The 26,341-nt window shown below is 42.8% G+C and overlaps 2 protein-coding genes across 4 annotated transcripts in view; one reads left to right on the top strand and one right to left on the bottom strand.

Annotated features, from left to right (window-relative positions):
* Positions 1 to 468: 468 nt before the first annotated feature.
* LOC138953010 (uncharacterized) lies at positions 469 to 18,747 on the top strand. Its single transcript, XM_070324778.1, has 12 exons — positions 469 to 923; positions 1,479 to 1,624; positions 2,271 to 2,369; positions 3,202 to 3,358; positions 3,730 to 3,775; positions 4,618 to 4,776; positions 5,121 to 5,176; positions 5,689 to 5,826; positions 9,855 to 10,026; positions 11,844 to 11,954; positions 16,968 to 17,186; positions 18,347 to 18,747. Exons 1-12 carry the CDS (start codon positions 742 to 744, stop codon positions 18,566 to 18,568), a joined length of 1,707 nt encoding a protein of 568 aa, XP_070180879.1. The 5' UTR covers positions 469 to 741; the 3' UTR covers positions 18,569 to 18,747.
* Positions 18,748 to 20,498: 1,751 nt separating this feature from the next.
* Positions 20,499 to 26,341, bottom strand: part of LOC138952743 (mannan endo-1,4-beta-mannosidase-like) — an 8,425-nt gene continuing 2,582 nt past the window's right edge. For 2 of the 3 annotated variants that reach the window (XM_070324460.1, XM_070324461.1), the window contains exons 3-8: positions 25,541 to 25,727; positions 24,839 to 25,081; positions 24,228 to 24,381; positions 23,862 to 23,936; positions 22,797 to 22,924; positions 20,499 to 21,806 (exon numbers count right to left, since the gene is read on the bottom strand). In XM_070324460.1, the coding sequence (XP_070180561.1) occupies positions 21,605 to 21,806; positions 22,797 to 22,924; positions 23,862 to 23,936; positions 24,228 to 24,381; positions 24,839 to 25,081; positions 25,541 to 25,727 (989 nt within the window). In that variant the 3' untranslated portion in view covers positions 20,499 to 21,604. The remainder of the gene's footprint in view (positions 21,807 to 22,796; positions 22,925 to 23,861; positions 23,937 to 24,227; positions 24,382 to 24,838; positions 25,082 to 25,540; positions 25,728 to 26,341) is intronic. The other variant, XM_070324462.1, reaches the window with a different exon arrangement.

Below are 26,341 nucleotides of genomic sequence, written 5' to 3'. Positions count from 1 at the left end.
TGTGCAATGTGTTCGGGCTGAACGGTCCAAAACAAGGTCCTTTTTTGCAAGTTTCCGCTTTTTCTTTTGCTACCAGCAGGGCCGGACCAAATGAGTTGTAAGGGGGGGGTTCCTCCTTATTTGGGGGGGCAAATCAGCGAAGTGGCGAAGCCACAAGCGCGCGCCTGCTAGGGGGGTCCGGGGGCATGTTCCCCCGGAAAATTTTTGAAAAACGGTTAAAATCTGTGCAATCTGGTGCATTCTGGGCCTTGTTTTGAGGGTTAAGAGCAGCATTGTTTTGGTGCTAAAATTATTAAAAAAAAACCCACTCAAAGCAAGGTACATGCTTTTTCCACGGGTGGGGTTCCGGAACCCCTGGAACCCCCCCTGGGTCCGGCCCTGTACCAGTACCAAGCTCAGTAGTAGAGAATGCCGTGCAATGTTCCCACTAATACAACATCGCCCACTTACAGCTGAACAAGAATTCATAACCATTTGGTTTGACTGAGAAATAAATAACAGTAGCGAACTGATTTTATTGAGCTCCTGTTTTCTCATACTGATCCTTAACTTTTTGTGAGTAGTGTTACTATGACACCTCTCAATAGACGAATCACGTAAACTATACAGTAAACGATCTTCTTAATCCCACCCACCCACGAACAAGATAAGGCCAGGCCTGGATAAACCGTAGACTAAAGGCATACTGTACATCAACTCGGTCCATAAAAGCAAAACACTATCTTCATTCCTTTATTCGCTATGGCAACGGCAGTGCACCGATTGTTTTGGCTGGTCAGTGTACTGGTCAACGTATGCAGTGGGGGTGAGCTGTTACACAATGGAGACCTGGAGTCACTGGACAGCTGGGTGTGTTACAAAGTACACTGTGAAATAACCACTGACCACCACTGCGGACATCATTCTCTGAAAGCTTCACAAAGGTAGGTATACTTTTCATGTTAAAAAGAAATGTGGCTATTTTTGTTAAACCAATTTTTTCAAGCTAAAGGCTTACAGATTTACAATACAGAAAAACGTCAGAGGAAACACAACCCGGTAGCTCTTACAGGCTGAACATGTCATTTCCTGTATTTTTGGGTTAAAACGTACCACTGAAATAACGACTGACTTCATTTTGTTTGGTGCACCGGAGAGAAGCGGCGCACTGAAGCTCTTTCACTCACTTTGATTTAATAAATTACAATCCTTGTTGTGCGTTTTCGTGTAAATCGTGCCGATTGCGTATACGTAAAGGTACAGTGAGTTCCCCAGATTCTACAGATTCGTCAAATTCGACAGAAACTCCCCCCCTACTATCCTTATAGTGGATAATGACATTATTCGGTTATTCCACAGAAAAACAGAAATGCCGCGGAAAAGCGTGTTTTTTTTCGAGAAATACCCGAATAATATGTCATCATCCAATAAGGATACACTAGTATATATCTTCAACGCCATTTTCTGAAACTGCTTTTCAAGTGACGTGTTGTGTGCAGAAGCAGCGATGGCTCTGGTCCCGGTCAGTCGTTCAACGCCACACAGGGCTGGCTGTACATGGTCACAGCGTGGGTCAAGCTTCTCAATGACGTGCCGGGAAAACTGGGGCAACCTCTCTCTCTGATGGCTGACTACACCTTCACAGGTCGTTTGGTTTGCTAATTTGTGCTTGACACCCAGTCTTAAACACCTCATTATGAACTACAATGTTTCTATATACATGTAATGTGCTTCTTGTATATAAACTGTTATTCTTTCATTAGTTATGTATTTGAGTTTTTAGTAGTAGTTGTAATAGTAGATACTCTTTAGGGCGAGGGCCAGATGCAAAAAAAGCATATCTATGCTTATTCTGTTACCTTCGAAAACTAAAGAACTATCATTGTCATTGTCATTGTCATTGTCTGTCATGATCATGGTCACCCAGAAAGTACTGATCGAGATAGGCGAAACCTGGCTTTCTATCATTAGCACTCACATCTGTCATACAGACTATATACGCTTACGTCACAAGATGCAATGAAAAGAAAACTATGTGATGTACTCATCTAATACCGATGAACGAATAAGCACAGTCACACACACACCTCCCAGTTTCTTCTTCTTCTGCGTTCTTGGGCTGAAACTCCCACGTTCACTCGTGATTTTTGCACGAGTGGGTTTTTACGTATATGACCGTTTTTACCCAGCCATTTAGGCAGGCATACACCGGTTTCGGGGGAACCTCTTAGTTTAATATTTGACCGCCGGTTAATACAAACTGTGCTTGTGTGTGTTTCACTTGCTGTCAGACGGTCACCGTCATTATGACGGGGTGGTGGACTACCCGCTGGCACAAAAAGCTGATGGCTGGATTCAGCTGCAGGCAGCATTCAAGGCGCCAAATCGAGGTAATCGCACCCTGGCCTATGAAGAAGGATGCTCCTCGCCTGTAAAAAATAGATAGAGAGAGAGAGAGAGAGAGAGAGAAAGAGAAAGAGAGAGAGAGAGAGAGAGAGAGAGAGAGAGAGAGAGAGAGAGAGAGAGAAGGCAAACAAATAAGGGTAGTAGCAACCTGGATGCAACAGAGGTAAAAAAGAAAAGAAAAAAAGGTTATCGCACCCAACCAACCTGCCCCCCCCCTCCCCTTCACACCCTACATTTTCATCTGCTGTTGACAGGGTGGTGCCAGAAGTATTGCACATCGGAAAACGTACATTTTGAGCAGAACATTTGGATCTCTCAAAAGAAAATCGATAAAACAAATTGTTTTTCTTGCCTCTAGGCTTTCAAACTTTTGTATCTCACTGTATTTAACTTTGTCCTTAAATGGCTAACGAGTGTTGCTTTCTATTGTCGTCACACGAGGAGCGAAAAAATATAAGCCTTCCATCTGAATTTTGCAACGTTGGGATATAACAGAGAGGGACTATTATCTCAATGATTTGCCTACGTGTTATAGAAACTTTGAACCAATTGCTCAATAAATCAATGAAAATACTCAAGCAATCGACCGAATACATGTGTCATACAGAAAAAAACTAAAGACACATGAGCTAAACTTAAGGTCGAAAAAATAAAATAAAATAAAATAAAATAAACGGTCTTACTTAGATTTCAACTCATGTAATTCACTTGAAAAAGGAATTTACTGACATTATCAATATAAACTTGACCTTTCCGTGATTGTAATTCCATGTCATTAGTCAAAAGAAAATGGTGGTGTTTAATCACCCCTTGCAGCGATTAAGGCGGCGCACATGACAATCCGGGGTCCTGATGCGGCGGTGGACTTCCTGCTGGACTGTGCCTCCATCACAAACATCTGGCATGGCAGCGGCTGGCGCGCGTCTGCTGACAAAGTCATCCATGACGTCAGACAGAGTGACGTCAACATCCAGTGAGTAAGCTGCGGTGAGCCCCCCCCCCCCCCCCAAAAAAAAAAAAACCCCAAAAAACAACAACAACAACAAACCCACCCACTACAACAACACAAAAAACAAAACACACAAAAATAAAACAAAACAAATCAACAAAAAACCCATCACAACAGAGAGTCTCCTACATCTCCCCCCCCCCCCTGGTGATTGAATAATATCGGAGATAACATTACAGATTATTCACTATCAGTTTGATCTTACTTGGTATAAAGGAATCAAACTTATTCCAGCAGTTTACTTTTCTCCTTGATGTTGTAGTGTAGACTCGACCACAAAACATCCAGGAAACGATGCCACTGTTTTCATACCCCCATGCCTGTTTCTTCGACAGTGTGACCACCCAAGGCAAACTCGACAAAAGCAACGTACAGATTCAGGTAGGGCTGTGGTCAGGTTGAAGAAGATGAATAAGAGTATAATTATGAAGTATAAGCCATATGATCGTTTTGAATAATCCCAGACATTATTTAAACAGAATTACGTCTGGTGGATGGATTTAAATGTACAATGCATAGTGAAACACGTCGTAATTTCAGGACAAACGGTATGCAGGTATTATTTGCTCTATTTTATTATCATATTATTATCATTCTATTCTATTTCAGGATGATAAAAGTCACTTGTTCATTTCAATATGCTTGTATCATTTTCTCGGGTGCTAGGAGGATGGTTCCGCATAAAAATCACTTACTCCCTTGCATATGTCGTATGGATTTAAAGCGCTTGCCTCTCTTTCTTTTTTTTAGATCTATTCTATAACTAAAGATTAGGATAAGGATCAGATTTGATAATTAAAGTCCTGTAAGGTTACCCTCATGGAAATTCGGGCTGCATTCTCACTGGGGAAAGCAAGCTGCCATAAAGCACGTTATATTTTTTCTTCTTTTTTTGTAAAAAATGTACCTTGTCTGTTTTACATTTCTAATAAGGGTATGAGCAATTAATTCTCTGACCTTGACATCACGTGAAATAATATTTCCTATCTAGATGTACATATTTATAACCACACTTAGTATAAGCTTAGCTTGTTGTGTGGTCACAAATGTCTGTATCGCATCTATGCCACCCTGTATTTCTTTAATAAAATCTTGTTTAAACCAAAGCACGGCGCTACCCATTTTTTCAAGTCATTGCAATTGTATTTGCATTTGTTAAAAATCCTTGCAATAGCTGCTACACACACCTACCTACACACACAACAGTTTCTGTTTTCATTCAGGTTCTGCAAAAGAAGAAGTCGTTTCCAATCGGGACGGTGGTGAACGCCTGGCACTACGACGACCAGAAACAATCGCGGTACCGCAGCTTCATCCACGATCACTTCAACTGGGCCGTGCACGAGTCCACCATGAAGTGGAAACACATCGAACCCTTTGAGGTACGAAGCTCTCAGGACAAAATAAGAAATTCTGGCAAAAGTAGCACCGAGTGAATGATGAAGAACCTTAGATGTGGTATTTGTCGTAGTTATGAGGTAATGGTTTCTATTTTCTGTATCCGAGGGCGAGTAACGCTAAGGATTTATAGAAAGAGATCTCTTTAAAAAATAAGTTTTGTTTTAAATGTTTCTTGTTTGTTTTTGTCTGGAAAAATAAGGAAGCCGCCCCCCCCCCCCCCCCAGGCGAGAGGTAATGATATCTCATGGGTAGCAGTGTGCAACGAAAATGTATGAGTATTTGTTAACTGTAAACCTTCACAAACAGTAACATTTAATCATTTCAGGGAAGATATCATTTCGAACTGCCTTTGCGTGTATTGGGGGCGTTGAAAAAGAACGGGTAAGTTTATAAACAAGTATTTGACGAGAAAAATACGGTTGTTGATTGGGAAGTAGGAGTGCCATAGGCGTTCTTATTCTTTTCTGATCAATAGAATTGTTTTTCTCCAAGAGATAATTTGAAAAGTACACTAGGGTACATGTTATAGGGTACACTAGGGTATACACCAAGCACACACATCGAGTTGACGACACTGCAGGGAACATTAAGAGAAAACATCACCAGCAATTCATTCGGTTGATGAAAAAAATGACACTCCATTCATAGTTAAACTGCAAACAAAAGACGTCAATTCTTACGCGTAACGTTTATTTTCGATTTCATAATTACATATTTTACTAAAGCTATTACAAGCTAGAAGATAATTTTCCATTTTCATGAAATCTTGATTCAGGATAATATGATTTATTATAAATATAATGCCTTCTTGTCTTGGCTTGTCTTATTGTCAGACAGTGTCAACGTTGATGTGGAACAATGCCATACAGATTTGATTTGTTAATATACTGCAGATTAAAGGTACGCGGCCACAACCTGATCTGGTCAACCAACGTCGCCGTGCAGGACTGGGTCAAGCATCTTTCCGGTGACCACCTGAGGAATGCAGTGGAGCACCACATCACTCAGACCATGAACCAAACGCGTGGAAAGTAAGAATAACAGACTGATACATTCTTGCAAATTGGGTTCCCCCCTGCTTCTTATTTTCCAAATCACGTCAGCTAACTTTATAATATAGAACAATCTTTTGCAACAAAAGACTTCGAGCAACTTACTTTGTCTTACGATTATTTCGAGCACATTTTAGTTTTAACTGATACCTCTACGTAAAATAAAATATAAAATAACACACACACCCAAAACAACCTGTCTTCTACAAGTCGCAACACAACACACACAAAGGTTACGCAATTGCCGCTTCGTAGATTTCATTAACTGCGTCATTACTTGCCCTTGTATGATTTTGTCATTCAGAGAATCTGTAGGTCATGTAGCAAAAAGTGAAAATACTTACAAATGCCAATACACTAGACCCAGTAAAGCCTTTGTCTTTTACGTAAGCTAATGATTGAGCCGATCTCTTCGAGTCTATCATGTTTCATGTAAACTAATGATTGAGCCGATCTCTCCAAGCCTATAATCACACCGGTGACACTGTGACGGTTCCCCTACGCTTTGTGTCCGGTGCCCTGACCCTTTGTGTTCGGTTCCCACTCGGTTCCCACACGCCAAAATTCGCGGACAAAACATCCATTTATGGTAGTATTACGCAATGTTGCTCTCTGAGAATGGTCTTGTTAGATCTGTGAGTGTTTACACTACATGCCTAGGTGCTGTTGGATTGAAGGTTTTTGATATTTTAGCCGTTATTAGGTAGAATGCCTTCCACTTTACTGCAAAACTGCATAATTCGTAGCATCGGCAAGAAATATCCTACCAAAAAATGCCTGCTTGGAACTGTCGTTGGTCCAGCAAAAAGTTCAACATGTCTGTAGCAGACAGCCCAAGTTTCAAGATTGTAGGGCCATCCAAACAGCCGTAATAATAAAAACAACAAAAGTAGTCAGTGAAATTGGCTGTGTTCGGTCCCCACACACTTTTGTGACGTAGGCGTGACGGTTCCCATAATTCATTGTGTCGGTCCCCACTTTCTGTGTCGGACCCCACTTTCGACCTAATTTCTCTGTGACGGACCCCACAACCAGCCTATTTTGTGTCGGTCCCCACACCTTCTTGGATTTATGACTTGCCGGTTACTTGTATCATTGTATTCATTGAATCTAATTGTCTCGGAGTTATTTTTCAGCAAAAACCGGCAAGGCAGCACCTTTTGTGATACCAAGTAAGTCAGATGACATCAGTATGTGTGTGTATGTGTGTGTGAGAGAGAGAGAGAGAGAGAGAGAGAGAGAGAGAGAGAGAGAGAGAGAGAGAGAGAGAGAGAGAGAGAGAGAGAGAGAGAGACTAACTTTATTAGTTTATGCCACAAATAATATATAACATTATTTATCTCTGGGACGGTTCCCAGTATACCAGCAAATTATGTGTTGATCCACCCACACCTTCTTGAACTGGCCTTCCCAATATCTACTCTTAGTCTTAAGGCCTTGGAGATATGCAATTTGGCACATTTTTAAAATAAAAGATCCACCTGTCGTATGTGAGATTCAGTTTTCAGAGCAAAATGCTGCCCAGGGACTTCTAGTGGTGATTGAAAAAAAAAAAGAGTACTTGCCTGTGTCAAGTATGTGTCTTTATCCACGCTTGTTGTAAGAGGCAACTTTTCCCAGCTCCTTGTGTTCATGACTGCTTTCTCTTAAAATTAATTACTTTATGACAGTCAGAATACAATGGAACAAGGCTACATAAACCCTGACAGCCTACGACAACGGCCCGACTAAGGCTCAACACCGCGCCAATAAATTCAGCATTGGGCCAATGTTGGGCCATGATTGCTCCGTTTTCGTAGGCTATCAGGGTCAAAGATACATATTGGTAAACTAGTAAAATACATGTTCAGCATCATCAGCAATACCACAAAAGGATTAAAACAAGAAATTCCTCCGATAGGAACTACACCCCCGTCAAAGGGAAATAACCTTCTCAGTTGGTGGCAGTGAGAATGGTTATTTCCCTTTGACCAACGGGGGTGTCCGTCTATACCAGGCCTTGTATAATTTTAATCCACCAATAACTCCCTAACCGTGTGTTTGACTGGTCCCAATTTTTGTAAGGACCGTCTCAGGAATGTATAGAACCTGTTCACCAAGTTTGGTGACGATCGGTCCGTTCATTCTTGAGATCTACTTGCGAACACAAACACATCGAGTGAAACCTATACACACCCCTATACCGGGGGTGTAAAAATCCTATTAGCTGTATGTCAGCGGCACAATGCAACCAGAACCAGCGTTTATGTGGAGTGATCGGGTGCTGGTCACTACCGCGAGCGTCACTACCGCGAGTACCACTACCGCGTCTCACACTAAAGTTGTGTTTCCGTACCCGCGATAGCGTTTTTCCAGCGGTGCGACGAAAATCAAGCACATAGAAAATGACCAGGAGTGTTTCCACACGCGCGACGCGTTAGCGGCGCGACAAGCGGCAAGCGACGCGATTTTTTTGAAAGGGTCCTGGAGCGATTTTTTCGCGTTGTCGCGCGGCAACGCGGGAGTTTACAGATTTTACCGCATGTTTAAAACGCAAGTACGGAAACACGTCACGCGTTTGCGCGCGTTTTCTTTTGTCGCTGCCGCTGTCGCGGGTACGGAAACAGAACTTACCGCGAGTACGACACTACCGTGAGTACGACACTACCGCGAGTATAACACTACCGCGTGTCACACTACCGCGAGTATAACATTACCGCGTGTCATTTTATGACTTCCATGGCTGAAGGCAAAGGTTGAAATGTTTCCTTGAAATATAAAACAAAAAGGCCTGGTCTGTTCTCTGAACACTAATTCAATGTTTGTCATGCTAACCAAGAACTCAAAACGATCAGAACACACTATCAGAATACATATAGAATGGGTTGCTTCCAATCAAAGCCGTTAGAACACAAACTCACAAGAAGTAAGTTTGCATGCGTTCTCTCTACGGTTATGGTACTCGCGGTTGTGGTACGCGCGGTAGTGTGACACGCGGCAGTGTTATACTCGCGGTAGTGTCGTACTCGCGGTAGTGTGACACGCGGTAGTGTTACACGCGGTAGTGTCGTACTCGCCGTAGTGTGACACGCGGTAGTGACGCTCGCGGTAGTGTCGCATAACCGGAGTGATCTGGAAAGGTGTCAATCTCTCTCTCTCTCTCTCTCACTCTCTCTCTCTCTCTCTCTCTCTCTCTCTCTCTCTCACACATACACACACACACACACACACACACACACACACACACACACACACATACTGATGTCATCTGACTTACTTGGTATCACAAAAGGTGCTGCCTTGCCGGTTTTTGCTGAAAAATAACTCCGAGACAATTAGATTCAATGAATACAATGATACAAGTAACCGGCAAGTCATAAATCCAAGAAGGTGAGGGGACCGACACAAAATAGGCTGGTTGTGGGGTCCGTCACAGAGAAATTAGGTCGAAAGTGGGGTCCGACACAGAAAGTGGGGACCGACACAATGAATTATGGGAACCGTCACGCCTACGTCACAAAAGTGTGTGGGGACCGAACACAGCCAATTTCACTGACTACTTTTGTTGTTTTTATTATTACGGCTGTTTGGATGGCCCTACAATCTTGAAACTTGGGCTGTCTGCTACAGACATGTTGAACTTTTTGCTGGACCAACGACAGTTCCAAGCAGGCATTTTTTGGTAGGATATTTCTTGCCGATGCTACGAATTATGCAGTTTTGCAGTAAAGTGGAAGGCATTCTACCTAATAACGGCTAAAATATCAAAAACCTTCAATCCAACAGCACCTAGGCATGTAGTGTAAACACTCACAGATCTAACAAGACCATTCTCAGAGAGCAACATTGCGTAATACTACCATAAATGGATGTTTTGTCCGCGAATTTTGGCGTGTGGGAACCGAGTGGGAACCGAACACAAAGGGTCAGGGCACCGAACACAAAGCGTAGGGGAACCGTCACAGTGTCACCGGTGTGATCATGTTTCATGTAAGGTAATGATTGAGCTGATCCCTATCATGTTGCAGACTGGAGCACTGGGACGTGAACAACGAGAACCTGCAAGGCCAGTGGTACCAGGAACGCCTGAATGACTTCAACTTCGAGCTGACTCCGTTCCGCATCGCCCACCACAATGACCCCCACGTCAAGCTCTTCCTCAACGATTACAACATCGTGGCCCATGGAAAGATGACTGGGGTAAGATGGATTGATAACTCTCGTCAGCCAGCTTTGTGGTAAAAAATGATGCTGAACCCGTTTAGATGTTAAAATTACTGGATGTTTTGTTCACGAAGCTTTATATATATATATATCACTAAATAACAGATAACGGACTATCTTGCAGATTTTTGTAGGGAAAATCCCGAGGGCTTTTTTGTGCACACTGCTTGTCTTGATCCCTTCATGTATCCACATAACTTAGCCATTGCAGACATACAGAGACACAGAAGCTGTAAATGAATGCAAATGCGCTAGTACGCTATCACACAGAAACAAACACAACTCCAAATGTAGGTTCCCTCCACTGTATTATACAGGTATAACAGCATACACACAAATACACACAATCATGAACATAAAGGTTAAGTACTCAAAAATCCAGTACTCACAGTTTTGGTAGGCAAAACACTCGAGATGACAATCTCGTACACAATTGCAATGACAAAACTCTCTATCCTTCACTGAGGTATAAAACTACAAAAACAGTCCGTGAACTCACAGGCACACGATATCTAGTTTACAGGTATCTACTCACGGCTCGTGTGTAGTCAACAAAAACCAGTTATAGTTTCTACTACGGCAGACTTAAAACACCGTCTGCTCTGTCTACTAAATATTCCTTATCTCTTAAGTAATTAAGATATTGTAGACATATTTTAATTCTGGTCATACGCAGAATATCACAGCTTCTATTGCTGTTCACTAGGAAATGTATTTTACAACTAATTCCTGCTACTGGTGACCTCGGTCTACTCAGTTTCTACCGCCCTGTGACCACTATGGTCCAACTCTACGGACAAACATAACCGTGCACTAGCTTCTAGAAATCCCGTCGAATCTCAGCTATCCGAGTCTAAAGGCGTAATATTCCGGCGACTTCTCAGATCCTTCATTCTGTCATCTGGACACTACCTTCCTTTACGACCGGTTACACGACGCACTGCACAACATAAATAGCGGACATCTTGTCTTAGATATCTGTCTGCTATGTTTAAAGTTACAGTGTTAGTCGATTCGACTTATGCGATAAACATTAACGATATTCAAATGCTTATTCCATTTACCTGTTAAGTGCTCTACTCGGGCTTCCTTTCTCCCGGTCGATTCCCGTGACAACCCCTCCCTGTCGCTGGACAGTGGTTAATATCTTCGTTGCGATTTACAACTTCAACTCTCTCGGCCAGTGAGCTGAATTTACAATCCGTGCGCCACACTTCACTACGTCACTCTATTATCTCTGGTTAGCGCTCTCAAAGCGTGGAGGATATCACTATCAAACTTTGCCTGTTAGTGTTATTCGTGATTTCCTTCACAGAAGCGATGTTCACCATTCTTGTGCATAAGGAGCTTGTTTTTCCCCCCAACGATTGACCGCTAACGTTAACAGCGTGCTTTTCTTTCCTGCTTGCGTGTATTCATGTTTCCAAGCCCTGAGACTTTCGCTGTCAACTTGGGTTCTTTATCGTGCGCATGCGTGCACACGGGGTGTTCGGCCACCGAGGAGAGTCTGCACACAGTTGACTCTGGGAAATAAATCCCTCGCCAAACGTGGGGATCGAACCCACGCCGATAACGACAACTGGTTTTGAAGCCGGCGCCGCTACCGACTGAGCTATTTCCCCGTCCAGTTATTATTTCAGGTGCCAGTAGACTGGTTCCGCGTAACTCTCACTTAGTCTATTCCACTTGTCGTATGCATTTAGAGCGCTAACTTCCCTTTGTTTATCAGATCTTTAGAAAGCGCTCTGCCTCATGTGTTTAAGATTTTTACTTGATCACTGTTGTGTGTGCAGGCGTACGTGGCCCAGGCGGAGCGACTGAAGAAAGCCAACGTGGGGCTCTACGGTCTGGGGGTCCAGTGTCACTTCTACAACGAGGAGGCGCCCGACCCCGACCTCATCAAGGTACACTAGACCCGACCCCGATCTCATCAAGGTACACTAGACCCGACCCCGATCTCATCAAGGTACACTAGACCCGACCCTGACCTCATCAAGGTACACTAGACCCGACCCCGACCTCATCAAGGTACACTAGACCCGACCCAGATCTCATCAAGGTACACTAGACCCGACCCCGACCTCATCAAGGTACACTAGACCCGATCCCGATCTCATCAAGGCACACTAGACCCGACCCCAATCTCATCAAGGTACACTAGACCCGACCCCGATCTCATCAAGGTACACTAGACCCGACCCCGATCTCATCAAGGTACACTAGACCCGACCCCGACCTCATCAAGGTACACTAGACCCGACCCCGATCTCATCAAGGTACACTAGACCCGACCCCGACCTCATCAAGGTACACTAGACCCGACCCCGATCTCATCAAGGTACACTAGACCCGACCCCGATCTCATCAAGGTACTCTAGACCCGACCCCGACCTCATCAAGGTACACTAGACCCGACCCAGACCTCATCAAGGTACACTAGACCCGACCCCGATCTCATCAAGGTACACTAGACCCGACCCCGATCTCATCAAGGTACACTAGACCCGACCCCGATCTCATCAAGGTACACTAGACCCGACCCCGACCTCATCAAGGTACACTAGACCCGACCCCGACCTCATCAAGGTACACTGGACCCGACCCCGACCTCATCAAGGTACACTAGACCCGACCCCGATCTCATCAAGGTACACTAGACCCGACCCCGATCTCATCAAGGTACACTAGACCCGACCCCGATCTCATCAAGGTACACTAGACCCGACCCCGATCTCATCAAGGTACACTGGACCACCCCTTGTAAGACCCCGCGATGTAAGACTCTGATTTAAGACACCGTTTTTGTTTAGATTTTCAGTTTATAACGTCTGTAAATAGATCCCCATTTTAGCACTCCCTTCTTTTTAGATTTAGTCAAGTTTTGACTAAATGTTTTAACGTAGAGGGGGGAATCGAGACGAGGGTCGTGGTGTATGTGTGTGTGTGTGTCTGTCTGTCTGTCTGTGTGTGTGTGTGTAGAGCGATTCAGACTAAACTACTGGGCCGATCTTTATGAAATTTGACATGAGAGTTCCTGGGTATGATATCCTCAGACGTTTTTTTCATTTTTTTGATAAATGTCTTTGATGACGTCATATCCGGCTTTTCGTGAAAGTTGAGGCGGCACTGTCACGCTCTCATTTTTCAACCAAATTGGTTGAAATTTTGGTCAAGTAATCTCCGACAAAGCCCGGACTTCGGTATTGCATTTCAGCTTGGTGGCTTAAAAATTAATTAATGACTTTGGTCATTAAAAATCTGAAAATTGTAAAAAAATTATTTTTTTTATAAAACGATCCAAATTTACGTTCATCTTATTCTCCATCATTTGCTGATTTCAAAAACATATAAATATGTTATATTTGGATTAAAAACAAGCTCTGAAAATTAAAAATATAAAAATTATGATCAAAATTAAATTTTCGAAATCAATTTAAAAACACTTTCATCTTATTCCTTGTCGGTTCCTGATTCCAAAAACATTTAGATATGATATGTTTGGATTGAAAACACGCTCAGAAAGTTAAAACGAAGAGAGGTACAGAAAAGCGTGCTATCCTTCTCAGCGCCGGGTGCTACGAGTATACGGTCTTGCTGCGTTGCATTGCGTTCAGTTTCATTCTGTGAGTTCGACAGCTACAGTAACTTGACTAAATATTGTATTTTCGCCTTACGCGACTTGTTACATTTAGTCAAGTTTTGACTAAATGTTTTAACATAGAGGGGGGAATCGAGACGAGGGTCGTGGTGTATGTGTGTCTGTCTGTCTGTCTGTCTGTCTGTCTGTCTGTGTGTGTGTGTAGAGCGATTCAGACTAAACTACTGGGCCGATCTTTATGAAATTTGACATGAGAGTTCCTGGGTATGATATCCCCGGACGTTTTTTTCATTTTTTCGATAAATACCTTTGATGACGTCATATCCGGCTTTTTGTAAAAGTTGAGGCGGCACTGTCACACCCTCATTTTTGAATCAAATTGATTGAAATTTTGGCAAAGCAATCTTCGACAAAGCCCGGGGTTTGGTATTGCATTTCAGCTTGGTGGCTTAAAAACTAATGAGTGAGTTTGGTCATTAAAAATCGGAAACTTGTAATTAAAATAATTTTTTTATTAAACGATCCAAAAATAATTTCATCTTATTTTTCGTCATTTTCTGATTCCAAAAACATATACATACGTTATATTTGGATTAAAAACAAGCTCTGAAAATGAAAAATATAAAAATTATGATTAAAATTAAATTTCCGAAATCGTTTAAAAAACTATTTCATCTTATTGCTTGTCGGTTCCTGATTCCAAAAACATATAGATATGATATGTTTGGATTAAAAACACGCTCAGAAAGTTAAAACGAAGAGAGGTACAGTAAAGCGTGCTATGAAGCACAGCGCAATCGCTACCGCGCCAAACAGGCTCGTCACTTTCACTGCCTTTTGCACTAGCGGCGGACTACGTTCAGTTTCATTCTGTGAGTTCCAAAGCTTGACTAAATGTAGTTATTTCGCCTTACGCGACTTGTTTACATTTAGTCAAGTTTTGACTAAATGTTTTAACGTAGAGGGGGGAATCGAGACGAGGGTTGTGGTGTATGTGTGTCTGTCTGTCTGTCTGTCTGTCTGTCTGTCTGTCTGTCTGTCTGTCTGTCTGTCTGTCTGTCTGTCTGTCTGTCTGTCTGTCTGTCTGTCTGTCTGTGTGTGTAGAGCGATTCAGACCAAACTACTGGACCGATCTTTATGAAATTTGACATGAGAGTTTCTGGGAATGATATCCCCGGACGTTTTTTTCTTTTTTTCGATAATTATCTTTGATGACGTCATATCCGGCTTTTTGTAAAAGTTGAGGCGGCACTGTCACACCCTCATTTTTCAATCAAATTGATTGAAATTTTGGCCCAGCAATATTCGTAAATTTAGCGCTAATGCAGGACTCCCTCCTTTTCAAAACCTGCTTTTCTCTGATTTGCTGCTCATAACCTCTGTAAATTTAGCGCTTATGTAGGACTCCCTCCTTTTTAAAACCTGCTTTTCTCTGATTTGCTGCTCATAACCTCTGTAAATTTAGCGCTAATGTAGGACTCCCTCCTTTTTAAAACCTGCTTTTCTCTGATTTGCTGCTCATAACCTCTGTAAATTTAGCGCTAATGTAGGACTCCCTCCTTTTTAAAACCTGCTTTTCTCTGATTTGCTGCTCATAACCTCTGTAAATTTAGCGCTAATGTAGGACTCCCTCCTTTTTAAAACCTGCTTTTCTCTGATTTGCTGCTCATAACCTCTGTAAATTTAGCGCTAATGTAGGACTCCCTCCTTTTTAAAACCTGCTTTTCTCTGATTTGCTGCTCATAACCTCTGTAAATTTAGCGCTAATGTAGGACTCCCTCCTTTTTAAAACCTGCTTTTCTCTGATTTGCTGCTCATAACCTCTGTAAATTTAGCGCTAATGTAGGACTCCCTCCTTTTTAAAACCTGCTTTTCTCTGATTTGCTGCTCATAACCTCTGTAAATTTAGCGCTAATGTAGGACTCCCTCCTTTTTAAAACCTGCTTTTCTCTGATTTGCTGCTCATAACCTCTGTAAATTTAGCGCTAATGTAGCACTCCCTTCTTTTTAAGACCTGCTTTTCCCTGATTTGTTGCTCATAACCTCTGTACATTTACCGCTAATGTAGGACTCCCTCCTTTTTAAAACCTGATTTTAACTGATTTGCTGCTCATAACCTCTGTAAATTTAGCGCTAATGTAGGACTCCCTTCTTTTTAAGACCTGCTTTTCCCTGATTTGTTGCTCATAACCTCTGTACATTTACCGCTAATGTAGGACTCCCTCCTTTTTAAGACCTGCTTTTCTCTGATTTGCTTTTCATAACCTCTGTAAGTTTACCGCTAATGTAGGACTCCCTCCCTTTTAAAACCTGATTTTCACTGATTTTTGGAAGTCTTAAAATCAATCAGTCAATCAATATGAAGCTTATATAGCGCGTATTCCGTGGGTACAGCTCTAAGCGCTTGTCGAAGAGTTGTCAACACAGGACTAAGAAAGAAACTAACATATACAGACGGACACGAACCCTATCACACAATAGCAAACCCTGATAAACATACAACAAACAACTGTTTAACAACAATGTACACATCAATAGCTAGGTCCAAACAAAATAATATTAAACACAAAGAAAACACCTCTCACAGAGCACAGCACAAGAATGTCTTTTGGGGCACAACACATCACGTCGAACATGAAAGTCGCAGCCAGCTACGGGAAGAACTGAGTCTTCAACCTACTCTTGAACGCGTCAAGAGAGGGGCTCTGGCGAAGCTCAAGCGGCAGGGAGTTCCAGACGGAGGGGCCCGCGGAGGGAAATGCACGCTGACCAGCAGATGCGAGTTTCGAGCGAGGGATGCGAAGGCGGAGTGGGTCAGCAGCAGAACGAAGGGGACGGTCGGAGGGCTGGGTGTACAAGGGGGGTTCCACTGTACATTCACTCTTGTCTAGCTTTGGCAGAAGCTGATTAGTCGATTCTTCTGTTGCCTTGATGGCTTTTAACTTTTTGACAATGCAAGGGACATCAAATAACGGAATCATCTCCATGCCCTTTCTCTGATTTTTGTTCTCTTTTGTGGGTTGGCATTGGGAGATCTTTATGTTGATTATCAAGCAAGGTGGCTTAGTTACTAGTAGACGCCGCTGCTAGTATGCCGGTAGATTACAACTAAATTACGCATTTTTCTCGAATGAAGTTGAACAAACAGCGCACATAAAACATCATCATTTGAAGTAACTTTTGCGACGACGATAATCAAAAGCGCAGTTTAATCGTTTAATAATTATGGTGCGTTGCGAATTTATTTGCTATTCTTCACAGTGCTAGGAAAGCTTGAAATTTGGTGTCTGTACGTTCACCTCTGTCAAATTCATTACAGATACGCCTTGACATGCTTGCCAAAACTGGTCTACCGGTTTGGGTAACGGAGTTCAACATCGTGGCTGCCGACGAAAACAAGCGTGCCGAATTCGTGGAGACAGCAATGAGAGCGTTCTACGGTCACCCGGTCGTGGAGGGAATACTGCTATGGGGATTCTGGGATCAGTCCCATTCCAGGGGACCTCACGCTGCTCTCGTGAAGGGAGATAATCTGGAGGTTGTCAGTTTGTCTTTCTGTATTTATTTTATTCATTTATTTATTTATTTATATTGTTATGTATTTGTTTATTTATCAATTTATTTATCTATTCAATTTATTTGACATAAACATCATCAATCCAATAATTATACAAAATATTGAATGCAAAAATCTTAAATTAGTACAAATATGTCTTCTTGTTTCGTTATTTACCTATTCATTTGTCGCTTTTTGCATAGACATAAATCTTTCACCTGCGCAGGCAATTTTCCGAATCCGCATTACAATGTCTTCGTGTCTTTTTTATCCGCTTAAATTATACATGTATTATTTATTGAGAGAGAGAGAAAGAAAGTATTGCTGTTTTAGAAACCTTTATTTTATTATTTAAATGCCTTCTTTCTCTTACTCGCCAAGGATCTGAGACAAATGGAGTCTTATTCTTCTTTTTCTTCTTCTGCGTTCATGGGCTGAAACTCCAACGAACACTCGCGTTTTTTGCACAAATGGGTTATTACGTGTATGGCCGTTTTTACCCGGCCATTTAGGCAGCCATACGCCGCTTTCGGGGGAGAACAAATGGAGTAAAACGAAGGATTCTGTTCTGACTTCTTAATGAATGGACAACACGCAAAAGTGAAATCAGGGAAATTGGCACCATTGATTGCCATTACCCAGGTATCCATAATGGTAGTGCCGTGACACACACGCCTGGGAAACACAACCTAAGGCCCCCTCCCCCCCCCTCCCCCCCCAAAATAAAGAATATGTTGGTTTAGGGTAACCCGACCGACCCTTTTTTTCCCGCCAACCCTAAAAGGTTTTTTTTAATTTCTAAAAAAACCAAAAAAACTTTTGGCACATTTTGCGAACCATACCGAGACTAAGGGAAGTAACCTCCTTTGAAATCGACTAAATTAAAAAACAAACACAAAAAAACGACCTACCGACCCTATCTTTTTTGGTCACGCTACCCTAAACCAACAAATATTTTTGTTTGGCCTTAACCGAATCACTTTTTTGTTAATACTGATAGTGGTTGTCTTTAAATGTGTGTGTGTGTGTGTGTGCGTGTGTGTGTGTGTGTGTGTGTGTGTGTGTGTGTACGTGTGCTTGTGCGTGTGTGTATATTTGCCTGCGTGTGTGCGTGTGAGTGTGTGTATGTGTGACATTTTCAGATGACGGCAGCAGGTCACAGGTTTCTGGACCTGTGGGAGAACCAGTGGATGACGGACGAAACTCGCGTGCTGAGTAAATCTGGGTCACAGTTCACAGTGCGCGGTTTCCATGGTGACTACGAAGTGCACGTGCGTTACCAAGGCAAGGACCTTGGTAACCTGAAGCAGACCTTCACCTTGGGTGAAACCTCGCACACTGTCAACATCAACGTTCATGTGTAAATATGAACACCAGTAATCGTGTTCACAAATAGGATCTAAGAACGGATAAATACGAACACTTATTTTCAGAAATGTGTATTTCCGAACGAAAGAAGCAAGAACTGACGTTTTTAGAATGAATATGTTGGCAGTCATCCTAAAAAAACACTGTCATTATGAAGCGGTAGTGGTAATAAGAAGAGACAACTGTCTGGTTGTAAAAGAAGTGTTTTGTTGTTGTTGTGGGTTTGGAGGTAGAAGTGGCAGAGAGAGAGAGAGAGAGAGAGAGAGAGAGAGAGAGAGAGAGAGAGAGAGAGAGAGAGAGAGAGAGAGAGAGAGAGAGAGAGATCTTCACATTACGATTTAATCGATACATTAAATTTAGCAGGCACAAACAAGGGAGACAAAACACCTTACTCAGGAAACTGTCGCAGTTATTTCCCGTGAACCAGTAGATTTCGGCGGAAATTTATTTCACAGAGTCAACTTTGTGTGCAGACTCTCTTCGGTGTCCGAACCACCCCCCGTGTATACTACATTGGGTGTGCACGTTAAAGATCCCACGATTGACAAAAGGGTCTTTCCTGGCAAAATTGCTTAGGCACAATTAATAATTGTCTACCATACACGTGTGACTTGGAATAAGGCCGTGAAAGGTAAATATGCGCCGACATGGCTGCAATCTACTGGCCGTATAAAATTTCATCTCACACGGCATCACTGCACAGCGCCTAGAACTGTACCCACGGAATATGCGCGATATAAGCCTCATTGATTGATTGATTGATTGATATATATATAATATATATATCTAATCAATAGTCATCAGAAGCATCCTGAACTCAGGTAAAATGAGTTACTTCCCTTTGGGTCTCATTTATCCCTGACAGGATGCCTTTGTTTTCCTTCTCTGGAGAGGAAATCGATTTTTTTTAAATTTTTTTTTTTTACATATTTAGAGCTTTTCGTAATGTGTTATTGATATTAGCAGATTCGCGACCGTCGATAATGATTTTTCATGGTGTTGTGTAATTTTTAGATGACAAAGGAATTGATATGTAAGACAGTTTCAAGCGAGCTAACTTTCGCGGGTGTATTTACTGTGCAAACAACTCTAAATATGGCAAAAATGTCACGTGATAATCATCTTTGGCTACGAAGCAGGCGACACTTTTTCCGTAACCAGTTAGGAGTGATGCAACAATTTCACGGTCTCCTTCCCACAGCAGTCTCAACATTTCGACTTTTTTTTAACCTTAGAACGATGTCTTTATCATAACTGTGAAGAACAGAACGGAGATCACTGTCGAAGTCGGCCAATCTGCAATCACTTTCGTCTCAGTTCGTCTACTCTTAGAAACATTAGCGACAAACATGGAAGATAACTCTGTATCGTTCTTATTTTGATAGATTCCGCGCAGTAATTATGCATCCGGTCAGAGAGATATGCCGGTGTCACGAACTGAAAACTCTGCCTGAACAATCCTTCTCATTGCGGTCAATGCGCATGCGCTAACATGGGGAGGTTAGTCAGGTCGTGAACAAACTAACCCTAACCCTAGCCCTAACCCTTACCCTAACCCGTACCCTAATCCTAACCCTAACCCATGATTCGTTAGGTCAAAGGGTCGCATGTTTTAAGTCCAAGATTGGCGCATGCGCATTGACCACAATGAGAAGGATTGTTCAGCAGAGGTTTCAGTTCGTGACACCGGCGATACGGCATGGACCGATGATGATCAGAATGCATCAGAAGGGGAAGAAGAAAAATGATACATGTCAATACAGGTGCTTAATTAGGCCTCGTCTGACAGCGGTGAGTGATTGTGCACACACACACACACACACACACACACACCCACGCACACACACACGCACACACACACACTCTCTCTCTCTCTCTCTCTCTCTCTCTCTCTTCTCACACACACGTGACACACGAGTCAATGAGTCAATGTTTCTGTTAAGTTTCTTTCTGTGTGTTTGGAATGTAAAAATAGCACAACATTGCAAATGCACAACAACAACAACAACAACAACAACAACACATGTTCAGGCTAGCCTGATGTTCTACTTTCTCATCTAAAAGTGCAAAGAAATGAGTCTGTTTTACACACTTTGAATGATTTAAAGGGTCAAAATGGTTCAATTTGTTTGATAAAATTGATGTTTAAAATGTTTATTTTCTATTTTACTACTAGGATAAAAACAAAAAAACAAAAAATAAACATAAAAGCAGACAAGTTCGTCTGCTCACTGCCGGAAACGTAGCCTACTGCGTTAGTTTAGCCTATTCGCACATTTGTTATCAGTATTCCAGCATGCCTGCACGGGCATCAACAATTAACATGCTCACATGTATAACACATGTACACAAAACCACACAGATTTAATCACTCCAGCGCAATGATCATTCCACTTCACTCTGACCCGGACAGACAGGCACGCTCGCAAACAAGCACGCACGCAAGCGCACACACAGGCATTTTTGTTTGTTTGTTTGTTTGCTTAACGCCCAGCTGACCACGAAGGGCCAAATCAGGCCGGTGCTGCTTTGACATATAACGTGCGCCACACACAAGACAGAAGTCGCAAGCACAGGCTTCATGTCTCACCCAGTCACATTATTCTGACACCGGACCAACCAGTCCTAGCACTAACCCCATAATGCCAGACGCCAGGCGGAGCAGGCACTAGATTGCCAATTTTAAAGTCTTAGTTATGACCCGGCCGGGGTTCGAACCCACGACCTCCCGATCACGGGGCGGATCGGACGCCTTACTACTGGGCCAACCGTGCCGGTCACACAGGCATAAAGACAGACAGACACACAGACAGACACACAGACAGACACATACACGCACACACACACATACATACACACACGTACACACAGAAACATACACACACACACACACACACACGTACACACAGACGAACACACACACACACACACACACACACACACACAGACACATACAGACACACACATACACACAAACTGACACATACACATCCCCCCATACAACCACTAAACCCCGAACCCGCACACTAACATCACCCAAACCAGCTAATCATCCACTGCAGTAACCTCGAAACAAACCATGAGCTTTTCGTCTTCTGGATGTGAATAGCTATTCTCCCTCCCTGGGTCTGGTTGTTGCTGCCCTTCAGGGAGTGGATGCCTTTCACCTGGGTCTTCAGGGTGTCCGAGGCGCCACCCGAACTAACCGATTGCCAGCTCCAAGCACCCGAGTATCTACAACAAAATACATCTGAACCCACTGACTAGAAATTTATCAAAAGATAGCTGAATACTCTTAGTGATCATTAGAAATGATAAGTTAGTTCCCTTAATTTCTCAGCAGTCACGTGACTTGTGACTAGACTGCTGATCACTTCCTCTGTGCATATGTTTTTATGTTATGGTTATTTTCCCCTGATTGAATAGTGTTAGGATGGATGTATGGATGATTGGTGATGTCTTGAGGGTGCGGTGTATGTGAAGGAGGAGAAAGCGTTTGCCATTAAAATTTGCTTAACATTTTCATTTGTGTTCAATCATTTGTGAATGATGTATGTTTGATAAAACAAATTCTTAGCAAGCGATATAAGCTGATCTGAAATGATTCATGATTCAGACCTTTTTATTTTTTTTATAGGAGAAATGTATTTTATTTGGTGGAGCTAGGATATCTCATTGAAGTAGAAAGATAAAGGTGGGTGATTCGGGTTGGGGACAATACAGCGACAAAAGGAAGAAGTTCATCTTAGAGGTGTACTGATGTTGATGTATTATCATAATCTTATTAAAGTGAAGCTAAATTTAAACCAGAACTACTCTTGCTTTGATGTCCTACTCTTATAAAGTAGAAATTGTGATTACCTGATTGTCACATATTCATTTATATGAAGTTTGCACACCTAATTGAGATAGTTTTTAAACATTCTTTCGTGACCGACGTGAAATTTAAGATAAGATAAGAAAACTTGAATGTCCATTTTCATTGTACATAAACATAGAAATTTGTCGTTTTTGGCACCACATCGCATTACTTATAACACAAAGACAACAATCAAAAGCATAATCGTACATAAATACACTTCTCAAATCAACATACGCATTGAAATAAATGTCACATTAGTACTGTTCTTACAGGACAAAAGAAGCCTCATTTCACTTAAAATGTCATCTGTGGTCCAACAATAGCTGACCATCGACTCTACACATGACTTCACAAAATAATACCTTTGTCTTACTGACCCTTTTTGATATGCCCAGAGGAACTGGTCAGTGATGGTCATCCGTGCCCCTCCCGCCTGGCTGAACTCTGCCAGCACCAAGGGTTTGTCCAGCTCGTAGTCCGTCATCACGTGCTGGAGACAGTACACAGTAAAACCGTGTAAAATGACAAGTCAAGGGCTTTGAATTCTTTGAATCGGTAAAGCATAAACATGTTCCGTGCACATTCATCATAGGACTACGTTCGGAAATAACTCTGTCGGGTTTATATGGATTGTGAAACAGTGAATACTCTTGCTTTTATTGAGGCAACATTGTCCACGTGATATTACACGCTCGTATGAAAGTCCCAAGCGAGGGGTGTGTCTGAAACACGCGGACATCGAGCACGTGTGAAAAGTTTTCCTCAGTAAAAGCATGGGTAATCACTGTTTGACAACTCATGCAACAAACCCGACAGAGTTATTTCCAAAGACCGTCTTTATAGCCAGTAAAATATCTCCCGTGTAAATTTGATATTTCTTTTAAACATTGCTTCTACTGTCGTGCCTCTCGTGAGATTACCCCTAGAATCATCCAGAAGTTTCCATTCATTGCAGGCCTCGGGGCGGGGATGTAGCTCAGTCGGTAGCGCGCTGGATTTGTATCCAGTTGGCCGCTGTCAGCGTGAGTTCGTCCCCACGTTCGGCGAGAGATTTATTTCTCAGTCAACTTTGTGTGCAGACTCTCTTCGGTGTCCGAACACCCCCGTGTGTACACGCAAGCACAAGACCAAGTGCGCACGAAAAAGATCCTGTAATCCATAGAAACACGAAAATACCCAGCATGCTTCCTCCGAAAGCGGCGTATGGCTGCCTAAATCGCGGGGAAAAAACGGTCATACACGTAAAAGCCGTGGGAGTTTCAGCCCATGAACGAACAAACAAACAATTGCAGGCCTCCTCACGAGACAGGGAAGCTTTGGATGACTTAAAGACCACACACTGGAGGAAGGATGGACATAACGCTTTTCATCCATCCACTGAGCCTACGGCTATTACTTTGCTTGGTGGTATCCATGCACGCACATACCTTGAAAGCAGCGTCGGGCCAAAAGAAGAGGTCCAGAATTGCGTACACGTGAGTCGAGTAGAACGTCAGCGTACCCTGAAACCAAACCGTAGACGAAGGACAAATCTGTTCAAGCAAACAGGAAACGAGTGCCATGGCCAAAACTTGTAAAACAAAAAAAAAGAAACAGAAAAAAACAGTGGAACGAACTTTTCAGGATAGGATATAAAAACCGTGTTAGTTTCAGCGGGACATTAGATCAGTGCGGTTATAGATCTTGACTTGTTTGGCTTTTCTTCTGTATAATCTACTGACAGTTCTGTTCACAATCTACCCGTCTGCTAGCCTGCACATTTGTCGTTATCGATTTTGCGGATTGATGCTTACCTGTGGCCTGCCGCCCGCTTTGAGAAGACAGTGGTCGCTGTAGAGATTCCGGCCTCCCAAGGCCCCTGACTGTGACCACTGTCTCCACGAGCCTGACGTCACCAGGGCCTGGGGATCAACGCTCCGTATGGCGTCTGTCTGCCAGTTGAGGAACCTGGCCAAAAGTCACACGTTGTCAAAGATTTTAGGGGGATCGATCGTTTTGGCGGGATCATATTGCAGCTTTGCTTGAAGTGCAGTGAAATGCAAAATAGCAAAGACCACAAAATCTGAATTATAAATTGTCATCTCTTAATTATTTGTGCACATCAATTATTTAAAAAAAACATGTTTCTAAAGGGGATTGTGCATAGTGTGAATGACGGAAAAGGGATTATGCTGGCCATGTTTAACGAATAAAAGCAGTTTATACATGCACAATACTTCTAAACAAAAAGAGGACACAGCAGTAACCAGATTAGTACTTTCTTTATCAATATTTCGGCAGCGACAAACTGCCTTCTTCATGTACAATATTTCGTCAGCATAAGTAAAAGCAAACACAGGATTTGATGAAATCACAGTCAACGTACCAATTCATATCCACAAACAAGCTATAACCTCTCACACACCTAAGGAGATCTTTCAGATGGTTCCGTTCTCCAGCAAAACCAGCAGTGGAACCCACGAGAAACCTGGTATCGAAGCAAGGCTCGTGGCTTCTCTCACCAGTGATGAGCAGTCCTTCCATCTCGTTGATGATCTCCCAGCCACCCATGGCGGGATGGTTCTTCACGGCCGTCACCCAGGGGATCAGGGCGTGGTCTATGTACGACTGAAGTTTGGATTCGTCGGTGATGAGCCCCTCAAGCAAACTGATGACAGAGGGAATCACGAGTGGTCATTTCCAGCCAAAAAAACACAAATACCCCCCCCCCCCCCCCCCACCACAAAAAAAACACACACGAAAACAACCCATGCCCACCCTAACTGTTTCGAGCTCAGCTCGATCCCAATTCTAACCCCTCGATCTGGACTACCACTGACTTTTGGTCAATAACTTCTGGCAAGGCCACTGGTAAGAATTTCGACATTGGGAAACGAGTAACTCAGCTTACAGGGAGAAAGCAACATGTATTGCCATGTAGGCAACCTCAAACGATTTACATGACTTTGCATCACGTTAAAGCCGCAAATGAATCAACTGAAGCACATAACAAAGAGAGATCTCCATGATCGTGAAAGCACTGTTGTTGACCTCCGTTCACTCAACTGTACGTCGGACTCGAGCAATCGTTCTCACTGCTGTTGAGACCTTCGCGATGGAGACTCACCTGCCGTTTTGAGGGTTGACCACAGCTCCGTTCCAGAGTGTTGCAAAGACCAGGATGTTCCTGGCACGTGCGTCGTCAAGGTAACGCCCGAAGTCTGCCAGGAACGTGCCATCTTTGTCCAAACCGATGACGTAGCCAGTGGAGTTGAAGTGAGGCGAGGTGTGTCCGTCCACGTGTACCCACGTTCCTGAGATGCAAAGTATAACGTTCTTAAAACTTACTCCATGATTGTGATGACACTGATTTATTGCTGGTTAAGGACACACTCCTTCTTGTAACAATTTCTCAACATCTCAGACCTGACCAGGATTTTACGTGCGATAAGACAATTCCTGCACTTGGTCACATACCAAAAATGAACAGCCTACCATAAGTGCAAAGTGATCATTTTCTCATGAAATAATTTCAAGAAATCAATTCATAAAAAAGTAACTCACCACAGCATGAGTTAATGTTTTAATATTTGGTGTGTGACCAAGTGGAGGGATCGATTAGATTATTCCAGGTAAGAGCCTGGCCAGATCTGAAATGGTGAGTCCAACTGTTTTCACAATCAGGAGTCTGCCTTTAATATTCCCCAGGGATGTCATTTTGTGTGGGCAGTCGTCAAACTGTTTTCACAATCAGGCGTCTGCCTTTAATATTCCCCAGGGATGTCATTTTGTGTCGGCAGTCGTCAAACTGTTTTCACAATCAGGAGTCTGCCTTTAATATTCCCCAGGGATGTCATTTTGTGTCGGCAGTCGTCAAACTGTTTTCACAATCAGGCGTTTGCCTTTAATATTCTCCAGGGATGTCATT

This window comes from Littorina saxatilis, linkage group LG17, assembly GCF_037325665.1.
Source record: "Littorina saxatilis isolate snail1 linkage group LG17, US_GU_Lsax_2.0, whole genome shotgun sequence".
NCBI classification, from domain to species: Eukaryota; Metazoa; Mollusca; class Gastropoda; order Littorinimorpha; family Littorinidae; genus Littorina; species Littorina saxatilis.
This window is presented reverse-complemented; position numbering and strand designations above follow the sequence as displayed.